Source organism: Gadus macrocephalus, chromosome 11, assembly GCF_031168955.1.
Source record: "Gadus macrocephalus chromosome 11, ASM3116895v1".
Lineage (NCBI taxonomy): Eukaryota > Metazoa > Chordata > Actinopteri > Gadiformes > Gadidae > Gadus > Gadus macrocephalus.
Window position 1 is genome coordinate 15,567,888 of NC_082392.1, and position 13,540 is coordinate 15,581,427.

General features: G+C 49.5%; 1 protein-coding gene across 7 annotated transcripts in view; it reads right to left on the reverse strand.

Annotated features, from left to right (window-relative positions):
* The window catches only part of dop1a (DOP1 leucine zipper like protein A), a 28,365-nt gene extending 14,888 nt beyond the window's left edge, over window positions 1-13,477 (reverse strand). The window contains exons 1-20 of one of the 7 annotated variants that reach the window (XM_060064892.1): window positions 13,036-13,477; window positions 12,809-12,847; window positions 12,286-12,481; window positions 11,959-12,140; window positions 11,590-11,760; window positions 10,697-10,886; window positions 10,305-10,403; window positions 10,052-10,151; window positions 9,233-9,315; window positions 8,121-8,235; window positions 7,338-7,458; window positions 7,127-7,246; window positions 6,577-6,697; window positions 5,930-5,959; window positions 4,958-5,233; window positions 3,036-3,540; window positions 2,179-2,471; window positions 1,643-1,795; window positions 994-1,094; window positions 108-376 (exon numbers count right to left, since the gene is read on the reverse strand). In XM_060064892.1, the coding sequence (XP_059920875.1) occupies window positions 108-376; window positions 994-1,094; window positions 1,643-1,795; window positions 2,179-2,471; window positions 3,036-3,540; window positions 4,958-5,233; window positions 5,930-5,959; window positions 6,577-6,697; window positions 7,127-7,246; window positions 7,338-7,458; window positions 8,121-8,235; window positions 9,233-9,315; window positions 10,052-10,151; window positions 10,305-10,403; window positions 10,697-10,886; window positions 11,590-11,760; window positions 11,959-12,140; window positions 12,286-12,423 (3,067 nt within the window). In that variant the 5' untranslated portion in view covers window positions 12,424-12,481; window positions 12,809-12,847; window positions 13,036-13,477. Of the gene's footprint in view, window positions 1-107; window positions 377-993; window positions 1,095-1,642; window positions 1,796-2,178; window positions 2,472-3,035; window positions 3,541-4,957; window positions 5,234-5,929; window positions 5,960-6,576; window positions 6,698-7,126; window positions 7,247-7,337; window positions 7,459-8,120; window positions 8,236-9,232; window positions 9,343-9,506; window positions 10,029-10,051; window positions 10,152-10,304; window positions 10,404-10,696; window positions 10,887-11,589; window positions 11,761-11,958; window positions 12,141-12,285; window positions 12,482-12,808; window positions 12,848-13,035 lie in introns of those variants that run through there. The other 6 variants (XM_060064891.1, XM_060064890.1, XM_060064889.1 and 3 more) reach the window with 6 other exon arrangements.
* Between the last annotated feature and the right edge of the window lie 63 nt (window positions 13,478-13,540).

The following is a 13,540-nucleotide window of genomic DNA, read 5'->3' on the forward strand; positions in this document are numbered from 1 at the left end:
TTTACGTTATGTATTTAGTGTCTTAAAGAATTCAGAAAGTGTCTTAAAGAATTCAGAAAAGCTACTTTTTAAAATGCATTGTTAATAACAACAAGAACATTGCTTACCATCGGAGAAGCCAGAATCCCTGATGTAGAAGTCCTCCGGGGTGTCCTGCTCGGTGGGGGGCGTGGGGAGGGTCTGGGCCCAGTGGCGCTGGGCCTGGACCCTCTGGATGGAGACGCGGTGGGTCTTGGGGTGCAGCAGGAGCAGGAGCAGCGGCTCCAGGACCCGGGCGATGTCGTGCCTCTGCAGCACCTGGTTGAGCCAGGCCCGGCCCACCGAGCTGGCCGACGGGTCCCAGTAACTCAGGCTGTCCAGCATGATGAACAGAGACCTGGGGGGAGGAGGACAGGGGGGAGAGGGTGGGAGAGGGAGAGATGTAGAGAGAGGGGTCGAGGGAAAGAGGGGTAGAGGCAGATAGAGGGAGAGAGAGGGGTTGATGGAGAGAGAGGGGTAGAGGGATGGAGGAAGAGAGGGGTAGAGGAAGATAGAGGGAGAGAGAGGGGTCGATGGAGAGAGAGGGGTAGAGGGATGGAGGAAGAGAGGGGTAGAGGGAAAGAGGGGTAATGGAAGATAGAGGGAGAGAGAGGGGTCGATGGAGAGAGAGGGGTAGAGGGATGGAGGAAGAGAGGGGTAGAGGGAAAGAGGGGTAATGGAAGATAGAGGGAGAGAGAGGGGTCGATGGAGAGAGAGGGGTAGAGGGATGGAGGAAGAGAGGGGTAGAGGGAAAGAGGGGTAATGGAAGATAGAGGGAGAGAGAGGGGTAGATGGAGAGATATAGAGGGAGAGAGGGGGAGAGGGGTAGAGGAAGATACATGTGAAGTTAGAGAGAGAGAGAGACGCATGTCATGGAATACAGAACTGGCATTTAAACGACCTTGAATGAGCCTCGGTTTAAATGAGCCGTAAGAACCAAACGACAGACATGTTTCATCGGGGACAGGGTTTTACCGGTCAAATGTGCGGGTGAAAGGAGAAGACTTTGTGATGTTCAAGTCTCTTGTCAGGTGCCAAAGCACCGAGAACTTGACGTGAGCCTCCAGGCGAATTCTCTGTGAAGGGATCAGGATCACAATTAGACAGCAAATAGAACACACACACACACACACACACGACAGACATATTATCCTCTGCTGAGCGCATGTATGTGTCACACTGCACGGCTCTGTATGCTGTGTGTTTATGCAGTTATTATATTTGCAGACCGGAATTCGCTCTCCTCTCTTTATTCCCCCCAGTTCACCATTATATTATTTTAACCTGAGAAAGCAACGTTCAGTACCTACAAAAGCGCTATATAAGTTGACTGTGTTGTCATTATTATAAATATCATCATGATTGTAAGGAATACAAATTAAGACAACAAACAAATAATGGCCAGGAAGTGTTCCTTAAAGGGCGACTGCGTGCGTTTTGTTCACGACGACCAATTTTACCTCATATTATATATAGGTCAGTTCACTTTATTACATGGCTGTGTATCCATCTCTCATGCGGCTACCCTGTACGTTGCATGACGGCCACATGTGAAATGCGGTCAAGCATGCTGGACTGCAGGGAGAATGCGTCAGAAGGTTATCATGTTAGGGCGTGGCCGAACCTTGTCCCGGTGCATGAGCTGCTGGCTGATGACGTCCTCGCAGATGCTGGAGGAGGGCACCAGGTTGTGGAGCTGGTAGAAGAGCTCCACGCTGCGCTGGTGGTGCTGTGGCGTGCCCTCGCCTAGCTGCTCCCACAGGATCACAGCCACGCTCTGGCAAGGGGGACGAGGAGGGGGCAGGATTAGCAAGGCTAGGCTAGGCTGGGGGAAGATAGTTCTACCGAGGCTACTAGTGTAGTCAAACGGTAACATCATACCCTGCTTATTATTGTATTACAACAATAAGTGCTTGACTCTCCTGGGAACTAAGTGGAAGGTGTGGTGTAGTAGTGTTAATGTGGGCTTTCTGATTGTATATTTATATTATTGTGTGGTATAATAACAATGATTAATATACATGTCTGTCTGTGATATTCGAGCAAACACAAATTGTCTCAAATAGCTTTGTTATGCACTATAAAGAAGTTAGAAGTCTGAGGTTGACAGGAGTGTGGCCTCAACAAGTCCACATCATAATAGGATTCTTGGTGGGTTACCTTGAAGAAGTCTGTCTTGTGCGCCATGTACTTGAGTATTCCCTGAGTGAGTGGCGGGCGGATCACCACGGCAACGCGGCCCTGGCTGGGACTCATGGGCTGCTGGGCCGACTCGGGGCCCCCGCCGCCCGGGGGGCCCTCGCTCTCGGCCGTGACCATGGCGACAGACTGGGTGAGCCCCACCAGGTCCATGAGCAGGGAGATGGCCACGCCCTGCAGGCTGAAGTCCACGTCCAGGCAGCAGGCGTCCATCAGGGTCTGCAGCCAGGCGGGCGGCACCGCCTGGTCGCTCTCTGCAGGGGGAGGAAGAGGAGGGAGGGGAGGAAGAGGAGGGAGGAAGAGGAGGGAGGGGAGGGAGGGAGGAAGAGGAGGGAGGGGAGGAAGAGGAGGGAGTGGAGGGGAGGAAGAGGAGGGAGAGGAGCAGACAGTGTAGGGGTTGAATTATTGAAGGGTTTCCACTGTTGCCAATGTATTATTGATACTCAAACGTTCATAAAGTAGAAAATGGCCCGTTTGGTATTTGACACTATACTACACTATACTTAAAAGAGATGAATCATCTCATTTAAGTGATTTTTTTGGCAGCTTTTGCACTACATATTTATCATATTAGTATATATATTAGAGCGTGGACCTTTTTACTCTGTGGGATGTTTTACTATGCGTTTAATAATATGTGCTATTTTTTCTTTTAAAATTCATTGACTGAGTGAACCGTACAAAAATTGCAAAAACTGCTACTGTGCACCTGTAATTCAACAAATGGCAAAATAAACACTTGGACCTTATCCTTTATTCCCAGCATCCACCTCTGTATCGGTGGTCCTCCACAATAACAGGTAATGAACCCGTCTCACCTCGCTGCTCCTCCTGTGAGGGGGAGGACTGGAGGTTGCCCTCGGCGATGTAAACGGGGAAGCTGGAGCACTCCAGGAACAGCTGACAGCCGGCCGCGAACGCCCGCACGTACTCCGTCTGCCGGGACCCCGGAACCCCGGGAGCGGCCCCCGCCTCCGTCTGCCCCCCCGGCCGCACGCAGGCCCCCTGCGGCCCACCCACCGCGGCGGGCTCCAGCTCGCAGCTGTCGGCCCGCCGGTCGCGGCCCGCCCGCTGGGGGACGATGTACAGGGTGATGAGGTGGGAGAGGAACCGCTGGAAGTGCTCCAGGCAGCGCTGCATCACGGGCCTCTCCTGGGGCCGGGCCGGGGGGGGGGCGACGGGGGGGTCCACCTCCTCGGACCCGCCGGCGCGGTACTGCACAAAGTCGCTGAAGCCGCACTCCGAGGAGCGGCTGCCCGCCGGGGGCTCCGCGTTGTTGTCCTGGAACACCTCCCCGTTCCCGGGGAACACCGGGGAGGTGGCCTGTGGCAGAGGACAACCAAGCGGAGGGAGGGCGGAGTGAGCATTTCGACATGATGCACCTCTATAGCGTCTCGCATTCAGAAACAAGTGCTTTGTAGGAGCAGAACATGTCTCATGTCTGGGCTTCAAGGTAGTTGATATGAGCGCATCATAGAGAAACCAATACCATCATACAGACAAATACAAACACTTAGATAAGTACAGCACAGCCGTTTGGTTGTTCTCCCTCTGCAGCTAAATCTGGAGCAATTTGCAATTCAGGTCTGCAGCCGCAGACAGACCCACAGACTGTCTTTACGGGTTGAATCCCACAATGCTTTGCTACAAGTGGCCGTTACAGGCGTTCTAAAACGCATCTGAGTTGAGGCAGGACTCCAGGCATAGAGCCTTGACTCAGATGGTCGATCCATAGTACTTTAATGTCCCTTTAGAGCGACTTTGATTGCAGTTCAGAGAGACGATGAGGGTTTGGAGGGGGGGGGAGAGGCAATGCTCAACGTGATTTGAAACGGCGCACCTATGTGGCACCATATGCCAGTATATTGCTTTTGTTTCCATTACTCTAGCCACACAGAGACAGAGAGAGGAAGAGAGACACAGAGACAGAGAGAGAAAGAGAGGGACTCAGGTGCTGCTGAACCATCCATGAGAGACCAATTCCCGGTCTCTAATGGGCCTGCCTGCGGTCCATCTGTCCTGTCCCCTGGGTGTGAGCTTTTGGTGAGGCTTCAGTGCGCTCACAAAGCACTTGAAACAGCCAGGTAGATGGACAGGGACCAGGAGGACCTCTGAGGCCCAGAGTTATATCCTCTGAGTGGATCTTCAAAAGCCTTGTGCTCAGCGAAAGAGAGAGCGAGAGAGAGAAAGAGACAAAGAGCGCGAGTAGGAGATGGCCAGGCCCAGGCGCTTGACCACCAAGCCAAAAGCAACACAGAGCAGAGGCGTGCAGGGTGCCAACCGGAGCCTGCCCTGGGAAGAGGGGACGCCATCAGAGCATAAGGGGCCAAACTAGGTCTTAGGGAGGGTTGTGTTAGACTATAAAGCCCACATGATGAGAGGAATGAGTCATCAGCTTCCAAATATCAGACGCTACTTCAAGGCTTGGAAGCACTTGTTTTCGGCCGAGGACAAGATAAAACAGTTTTAGTGATGCAAGGGAACAAGGGCTAAATGACTATATATATGCTATAATTCTGTGATGCCCCTCGTGTCTTTCATGTTGATCATGTCGTTCACCAAGCCCTGCTTGCGTACGAGTGCGACTACATGAAGGTAAACTCAGGCCGACCGATGGAGTTGCGTTCTTTGTGGAGGAATCAAAAGGAGAACCGCAGTTCCCCAAACACACCAAAGTATGACATCAGTCAGAGAAAAAGTAAAGCGTTCTCTTTCTTATCTTGTCTCTTTTCTGTCTCACCTGTCCATTCCCCTCGCCGCCGGCCATGTCCTGGGTGGTGGAGGTCGTGGGGGTGTTAGCGGGCGCGCCGTGGCCCTGGGCCCTCGAGCCGCGGAGGGGGGGAAGGGACAGAGGGGACACCAGGGGCGGCTGCACCTTGCTGAGGATCTTGGAGCAGAGGCACAGGCAGTGGGTGAGCTCCTCCAGCCCCAGCGCCTGGAGGTGGCCGGTCAGCGCCGCCACCATGCGGAGCAGCAGCTGGGGGAGGTGCTCCGTCTGGATCTCGATGTAGGTCTCCTGTGGGAGGGGGGGGGGGGGGGGGGGGGGGGCAGAGCAGGGCAGGGTGAGGACTCGGGGGAGAAGGGTGGAGGAGACTGCGATGTGGGAGTCCCACACTGACAAACAGACTCTGATGCTGCGATCGATGATTCCTCACTGTTGTAGATGATACTTACCGTACAGTCTGGGATCTTAACTTAGATCACCCGTCTCTCTTTTACCTCGATACTGATACATTTTATAATGAATTAAGAGGGATATATGATACGGTTTGCTTTCTATATCTGTTGGAGAATAAAACTAGTTAAATTCTAAATGGCCCAGGAAAATGATGAGAATTCAGAGTTGGGGAAACAAAGTCAGGAAATTAGCATAGAATTAAGGATCATATTTCTTAAATATGTGAAGGAATGAGGGAGCAAATTAACACATAAATGACGGACAGACAGAACACACACATACAGAGCGTCGATTTCATTTTCACAAAGGCATAGCCACGTTGGCCTTTTTCCCACCACCAATCAAATTGGTGGTGGAAATATTGTGTCATTATCACTTCTAGTGTAAGTGAATATGAAATGTTGAAATGTAGCACAGAGATGTTAAAGCAGTGTTTTTTATGGGGGGATGTTTTTGGCCGGATTTGTGGAAATGTTATCGCAGCCTTAAGTGAAGCAAGATGAGGTGAAGAAGCAGGAAAGAGCAGTACTTTACCTGGCATATTACCCTCATGCTTCTAGTAGGCTTCAAGGAGAGAGAGAGAGAGAGAGAGAGAGAGAGAGAGAGAGAGAGAGAGAGAGAGAGCAGAGAGATTCAACAGACAGGAGCAAGCAGAGCAAAGGCCACACACCACGCGACCACACACGCACACACACACACACACACACACACGCACACACACACACAAGTGGTGTAAGGAATTTCCAAACTATATTCATTGGAAACACTATAGAAGGAGCTTGCATAGTTCGAATAGAAAGCAAAAATAAATTTGGCAGCAAGCTACGTAAATGATTTAATTTCTGAACCTGGCATTCAGAAAGGCTTTGCCCGCACACACACACACACACACACACACACACAGGGGAGAAACACACATCCTTTAGCCAGGAATGTCCAGCATTCTGCAAGAATACAGAGTAACAATCCTTGCAGCTTTAGGATCAACCTTGCAGTGACGCTTTAATTACACTGCAAGTGGGCCCAGAGTAGGAGGACAACATAAAAAGAAAGACTCAAAGTAGCCTCTTTAAACTGAAAGAATAAAGGGAGTGGACAAGATCCCATCAGGAACAACCGGTAACACGCCGGTGATAAAACGCAGAAGGTCAGAGCTCAGGGCTGAGGCGTGTGGATCTCACCAAGGACACGATGTCCAGTAGGAAGTCCACCAGCTGGCAGAACTCCAGCAAGGAGAGTGATGGGGAATCTATGCTATAGGCGTTCCGCGGCACATCACTGGCACCACCGTTCACCGTCCTCCTGCAAGGAAGAGTGGGTTAGACCGCAGCATGACACGTTTCTACCGCAGCCACCAACCACATCAAAGATATATGAGGTTGGCCAGCTCTGTGACTAAACCCGCTAGTGCGCTAACCAAGCAGGGAGTGTGCCCAGTGGCGACCCAGGTTTGGTTCCCTCCTGCGGTCCATTCATCTATTAATGTGATAATCAGGTCTGCTTGCTTCCACGGTTAACAAATTTAACTGAAAAGTTAAATAGAAAGTTTCTCAATAATAATACACAAACATCAACGAGTCAATACCTCAAGACAATTGACCAAATATATCTGGAGATACAACTCAAGCCAGGACTAAAACAACAAATAGCTAAAGACGAAAAACAACTACATTGACTTGACATCCATACAAAACCTCGCCATCGACGTCGTTCCACAAGCAAACACGCTACCTGCAGCACTCCTCAAACCAGCGGGCGATGTAGTCCCACATGTAGTAGGGCTCGAAGGAGTTGAAGAGGAGGTTGGCTGTTTTGATCAGCTCTGCAGTCTTCTTATTCTCCCTGAGCTTACTGGGGGGATCGATCAGAGAGGCCGGCATCAACAACAGACTCAGGCTGCACCGTAAACATTAAGGAGGCTGAAACATGAGGCAGGGCCAACCTGCTGAGGTGGGAATGATCCTTGCTGAAGGGGCTCTGGTTCTGCAGGTCCAGCTCTGTTCGGCACTGGGTGTGCAGCGTGCGGAACACCTCGATCAGAACGTCTTCCAGGATGGCCGGCCCTGTGGGGGGGAACAAGAGGAAATGGGTTCGGGTTGAATATATTACATGGAAGTTCTTCATTCATCTACTACTAGGCAGTTTGCAAAAGTTTTACGGTTGTTTATTTGGAACCATTTACTCAGAATGGACTCTAAAGGGTGGGATTGCCAGCAGCAGAACTTGCCGAGGACATCTGACCTGAATATGTTTGGAACAGGTCGTTATGAGCAGAGCGGGTTCACAGGCCCGTACTACAGCACATCAAACCACAGCAGCATTGATCTGTGGGTCATCAGCTCTAAACACGAGAGCAATGGTGCCCAACGAGGGTGTCAGGGCGGGCACACCAGGTTGGTCTAGGAGTACAGTCCACCATCCAGACATAGGGAATCTCTATAATTGGTCATCTTTACAATATCTTCTTCCATGTAATGCATGTCTGTTGAAAGTATAACATATTGAGTGCCAACTGCTAATAACCTAGTATGTATAGTATCCTGGAAATAATATATGGAACATTTATGCCCATCATGCCCTAAAACTTTAATTTGGTGTTCTTTGAATTTCTGGATGGGTCAAGGTGTGTCTTTGCCCCCAAATAAGGTTGGAGCCCCTGCAGTAGAGAAACAGTACAGAATATATCGGCACCTTCACAGGGGGCCGTCTTCACAAATTGACTCACCCAGCTCAGGCTTGTCCAGCAGACTGATGAGGATCCGGAAGGGCTTGAGGTCGTGCATCAGTACGCTCTCCTCCTCCCCCCCTCGGGCCTTCCCCTGCAGGATCCTCACCATCGCCTGGGGGACCACACACACACACACACACACACACACACACACACACACACACACACACACACACACACACACACACACACACACACACACACACACACACACACACACACACACACACACACACACACACACACAATTGAGTTGCCCAGGATTGCTAATGAGATCATTCCTGGCTAAATTCTACAGGAGCGCCAGCGTGTTTGGAATCAGTGCGGGCCCATCCACCTGTGCCGTGTGAGCACGCCTCATGTTTCACGCTTCGTCTGCCACAAAATGAGCCGCATACCCGGGAACAGACGCTCCCGGCAGCACCCACAGACAACCCCCCAGGGGTGCTTGCAACAAGTGGCATGCGGAACGCCAGATGGCAGGGAAAATATTTGGAAAACACGCAGCCTATATTAACGTATAGGTTGGTGAAAGTACAAAAACACAGAAAAAAAAAATCTCCCTGGTGATCGCACTTTTTTTCCCTGCAACGGTCCGACTCACTTCCCTTGGGGGCCTGGGACGCATCACACCCCAGCTGCACGATGGGGGAGCCATTGTTGTAGCCACGGGGGACTTACATAAGGGGGTGTGAGTGTGGTGTGTATCTGACCCAGTCATGAAGCACACTGGGCAGACGGCTTCAAAGGAAAGGCCCCTGGGACAGAGAGTCGCTGTGTGTGTGTGTGTGTGTGTGTGTGTGTGTGTGTGTGTGTGTGTGTGTGTGTGTGTGTGTGTGTGTGTGTGTGTGTGTGTGTGTGTGTGTGTGTGTGTGTGTGTGTGTGTGTGTGTGTGTGTGTGTGTGTGTGTGTGTGTGTCACACATTTAGGACCTCCCTCATTCAAGTATTTCTCTGAAGCCTTACGATTTGGGATTTTCAACTTTTTTTTTTATTTTAGGCCGATTTCAAACATGAGAGCAGCTGTGTTTATCGGTGACCTGGATTCGAGGTGTGTGTGCATGTGTAGGTGTATGTGCGAGTGAGTAAGTGAGCGAGTCTGAGTTCTACCTGAACAAGCATGTCTTTGGAGAAGGTGTTAAAGTAGTGGCTAGCGTGCTCCTCAGGGTTGCTCTGCCGTGTACTGCGAGGTCCTGTCCTCACACCGTTGTTGTCAAAGCCTGTGGAAGAACACAAGAGTACAAAACATCACGCTTCTTTACATGGTTCACCGGCATCATAGATGTTAGGACCAAGGCCAGGTATGCAGTGCATCTGAGAGTGCATTTAAGTGGTTCGTAATGGTTGTTGAAATCTAGAATCGATCAGCCAAGCAGACACTTACCGTTTGTTTATGATTTTTTTATCCAGTGCAAGCAAGTTGCAAATCAACACAGAGAGAACACAGTTAAAGACAATGATCACGAGACCACAACAATGAAAGTCACGTTAAGACCTATGCACAGACAATGCAAATTGTCAATTAAGGTCAGATCTATTCATTTATAATTACCATAGGTTACTTTTACTATTGGTTTTTGGAATGATGCAGGAACAGGTTACAGAGGTATACACTAGGCTCCCACCTGTATATGGTTTACATTTTAAATATCAGGGCTGTCCTTTTGGTGTACTATGGCATTTGTGTGCATTAGTCTTTAGTAGTGACTATTACAAGAATGTTAGTTAATGCAAAACACATATATATACACACACATATAATATGCAATTACATACAATATATACAGACATAGTGTGAGTGTGTGTGTGTGTGTGTGTGTGTGTGTGTGTGTGTGTGTGTGTGTGTGTGTGTGTGTGTGTGTGTGTGTGTGTGTGTGTGTGTGTGTGTGTGTGTGTGTGTGTGTGTGTGTGTGTGTGTGTGTGTCCCACCCAGCAGCCACGCGTAGAGTCTGCGGTTAAGCGACATGTCTCTCCTCAGAACGACATGGAGAGCAGCACACAGGATCCGAATCATGTCCGGTCTCGTCACCTGAACACCAAACACACAACGGAGTATAACGATCATCTGCTAGATAACCACACACACACACACACACACACACACACACACACACACACACACACACACACACACACACACACACACACACACACACACACACACACACACAGCAGTGCTGACCTGGCTCATGTGGAAGGGGAAGCAGAAGAGGATCAGGTCAAGGGTGCTGCGCTGCACCAACACACTGGAGTCCTGGACCGAGGTGCTCACTGCCTCCACCTGCAGGGCGCATCAGGGACAGCACACACATGTACAGACACGCACAGCTTATTAACATGCTAGTCCCGTCCAGAGTTAATGGAATGGAAATCGAGTGAGACAACACTGTTTTTCTCAATCACTTTAAACCTAAAGTCAGTGATCATTGACAGTTATGGTGACGTCTATTATTGGTGATTTGCGCTTGGTTATTTTGATTGATGTTCTATTTCAACTATAGCATGTCAACACGTGTAGCATTAGTTGAATCAAATCAAAAATGAAAGTATGATAGAAAGACGTGATGTGGGCACCATGAGTTCGATGTCGCTGCCCATGACGTAGAGCTGATCCTCCATGGTCAGCTTGCGGTTGAGGTGCAACAGCACGAAGGTGACCCCAGGCAGGCGCACGGCGGGGCTGGTCAGGATGCTGCCCCACAGGGCGCTGTAGAAGGCCGACTGCTCCACAGCCGCCGCCACCTTCTCCAGCAGGGTGTTGGTTCTGTAGGAGGGAGAGACAGGGTGGGGGAACACAATAGTAGGCTATTGTTACCCAAGACACAACAGAGCTCTGGGGGCCCTGGGACTGCCTTGGGGTTCATCAGATATGGAGGATAGGAAGTGGAAAGATATACTTGTGAAAATGTGCAAAGTCATAAAATGTCTGTGTGTAGAAAAGGTTTATCTGAGAATTTCTGATAGGGTTTATTCTGGTGTACTTTTCAGGCAGGGCTCTGGGCTGTTATCTACACGGTTAGGGCGTGGTCAAGTTGTGCTATTGATATCATACAGTCAATAGCCCAGAGTGAGCTGGTTTCTGAACGTAAACAAGGTTAGCAATTACTGGGCGGTACTGACTACTGTAATAGTGAGCAAACTCAACTGGCTGTAGTGAGCTTGATAGATGTCTGCTTACTTTTATACAACAGTTGCATGCAAGGGATGTACAAAAAACACATATTCACCGACTGCAAGTAACAATCATATTCCTTTGCGTGGCTCAACAGTAAAACACATACTCCAACTAGAATTAATGATTTGCGTACTGCTTTCTGTGAACACCTAGCAGGTTTAGTATGCAAGCTTAGTTAGTTTGTAGTTTACTTTTGTTCACCAACAGTAGAACAAAAATACATCAAAACTACCATCAGCGCTTCTCAACTCTTTTTTCGATTGAGTATGAATTGTGTTATTGCTCTGCCCACCTGTCATAGTACTCTGACCCCTCCTCCAGGCCCGGCAGGACCCCTGTCAGCAGGCCTTGGAGACCCGGTTTCAGCGTCTTGCCCAGGGGGAGGTAGTAGGTTTCGTAGAGACCCAGAAGGGCTGGTTTCACGGACATCGCCGCATTGGACAGTAAAGGGAACAGCCCGGCACTACAGTGGCAGAAGGGGAAGTACTGCATTAACTTCTGAAAATATCGTGTAGCATTATTTATTCATCTAACTATTCTTATCAACATTGTGTATTCAGTACACACTGACAACGGAACTCAACCACAATCGGGGGCTGATGGAATCGGAGCAGCCTTGTATTTAGCGTGTCTTTAGATACAGGTATCGGTGGTGACCTACCTGTAAAGAAAGAGATCTTTGGCCAGCCTCTTGGGTCCTATGATCTTGAAGATGATCTCGTAGGTCTCCAGCGCCTTGCGGTGGACCCCGCTGGGCAGGGCCGGGTGCAGGCATTGGGCCAGACGTTTGCCAATCGTCAGCTTCTTGGGAACCACCTGGTACTTTGCATTGTTCTGCAATACCTTGGAAACCCAATCCCCACAAATATGGACTATTAGCCAAGCCTTTTCACATTACATTCATGTAACTGTGAGTGAAAGAAATCAAGACCTTTATGAATGGGTAACTACACGGCGACGAGACACAAGTACAAAGGATCAGGTGTACCTTGTTAAGCTTGCCCAGTGCAGAGATGAGATCGGCCCATTCACTGGAGTACTCAAAGTTCTTCAAGGCCTTGTCCACAGCTGCCACATAGTTCCTGTACTTGGAGTCGCTGAGCAGCTCCACTTCCTCTGTGTTCATTCTCCCGGGTGACGATTCTGATACTGCACGACACTAAGCAAGCAATTGTGCATCACACCTGTAAAGGGCAAAGAAGATGACGAAGAAAACAGATCAAAGATTAATAGGTAGACACTCATTAAAAGGTGAAAGTTGTTGGATCATGGTATGTGTTCGTGTGCTCGGTCTTCAGACAAGTAAATGACAAACCTTGCAATTAAAACTTTATAAAAAATAATGCAATGACAATCACGTTGGCATAGCACTTAAAATGTGAACCAAAAATAAGTATGGATTACTAGGTAAAGGGTTAGGGTTAGGGTCAGTGTTTTCAGAAACATACATTATGAAAAAAGGCAGTTCAGAGATAAACAAACATTCAGAGACCAGTAGCAGTTCGACGTACCAGCAGATCACCTGTTATCCACGACAGAACATTCATCGCCTGCGGGATAGAAAATAAATGGGTTGAGCAAACTAAGTTACACGCAGGTGAATTGAGGGCCATTTGAGACGCTAAGGGGGAGGCGCTGCTTTCGGTTAGCTGGGTACACCCAAGCTACCTCACATATGCTGTAACCAGCGATTCCAACATCACTCATCATCCATAACGCGACCAGCATTCAAGCTCACCGCTATTGAATTTCGGTCCAGCGCTGTCCTGCATTCGTACGTACACTACGTCACTTTAAAAAAGGGCTGTCAAAGCCTGAATCCGGCAGCTAGCCAATGTGAGCGGCAGTATATCCAAGAGACGCAAGATGCTGCGGTGGCTCAGCTTCTGGGCCCCGGCTAAAATGTCGCTCAATTAACTACCTGTGTGTTGCATAACACGACTTCACAGGTCACGTGGTGGAGATATGGCTCACTGTGCTCTACATAGTGTCGGCATTTTAAGAGATTCCTTCTCGGTTATTAAAAAAACGACCCTAGACATCACCGTAGTTCAACGGCCAGGAAGGAAGAAACACAAAGCGATTGACAGCTCCCAGGCTGCATTGCGGATTGGTTGCGCGTACGCTACGTAGTGGGCGTATCTACCTTGTTCCCAGGCGTTCTCGTCTGACATAAGAAAGCCTGAAACTGGATGCTCACAATGAGCGTTATCGGTGAGAGCGACAGAGAGGGTGGGACTTTC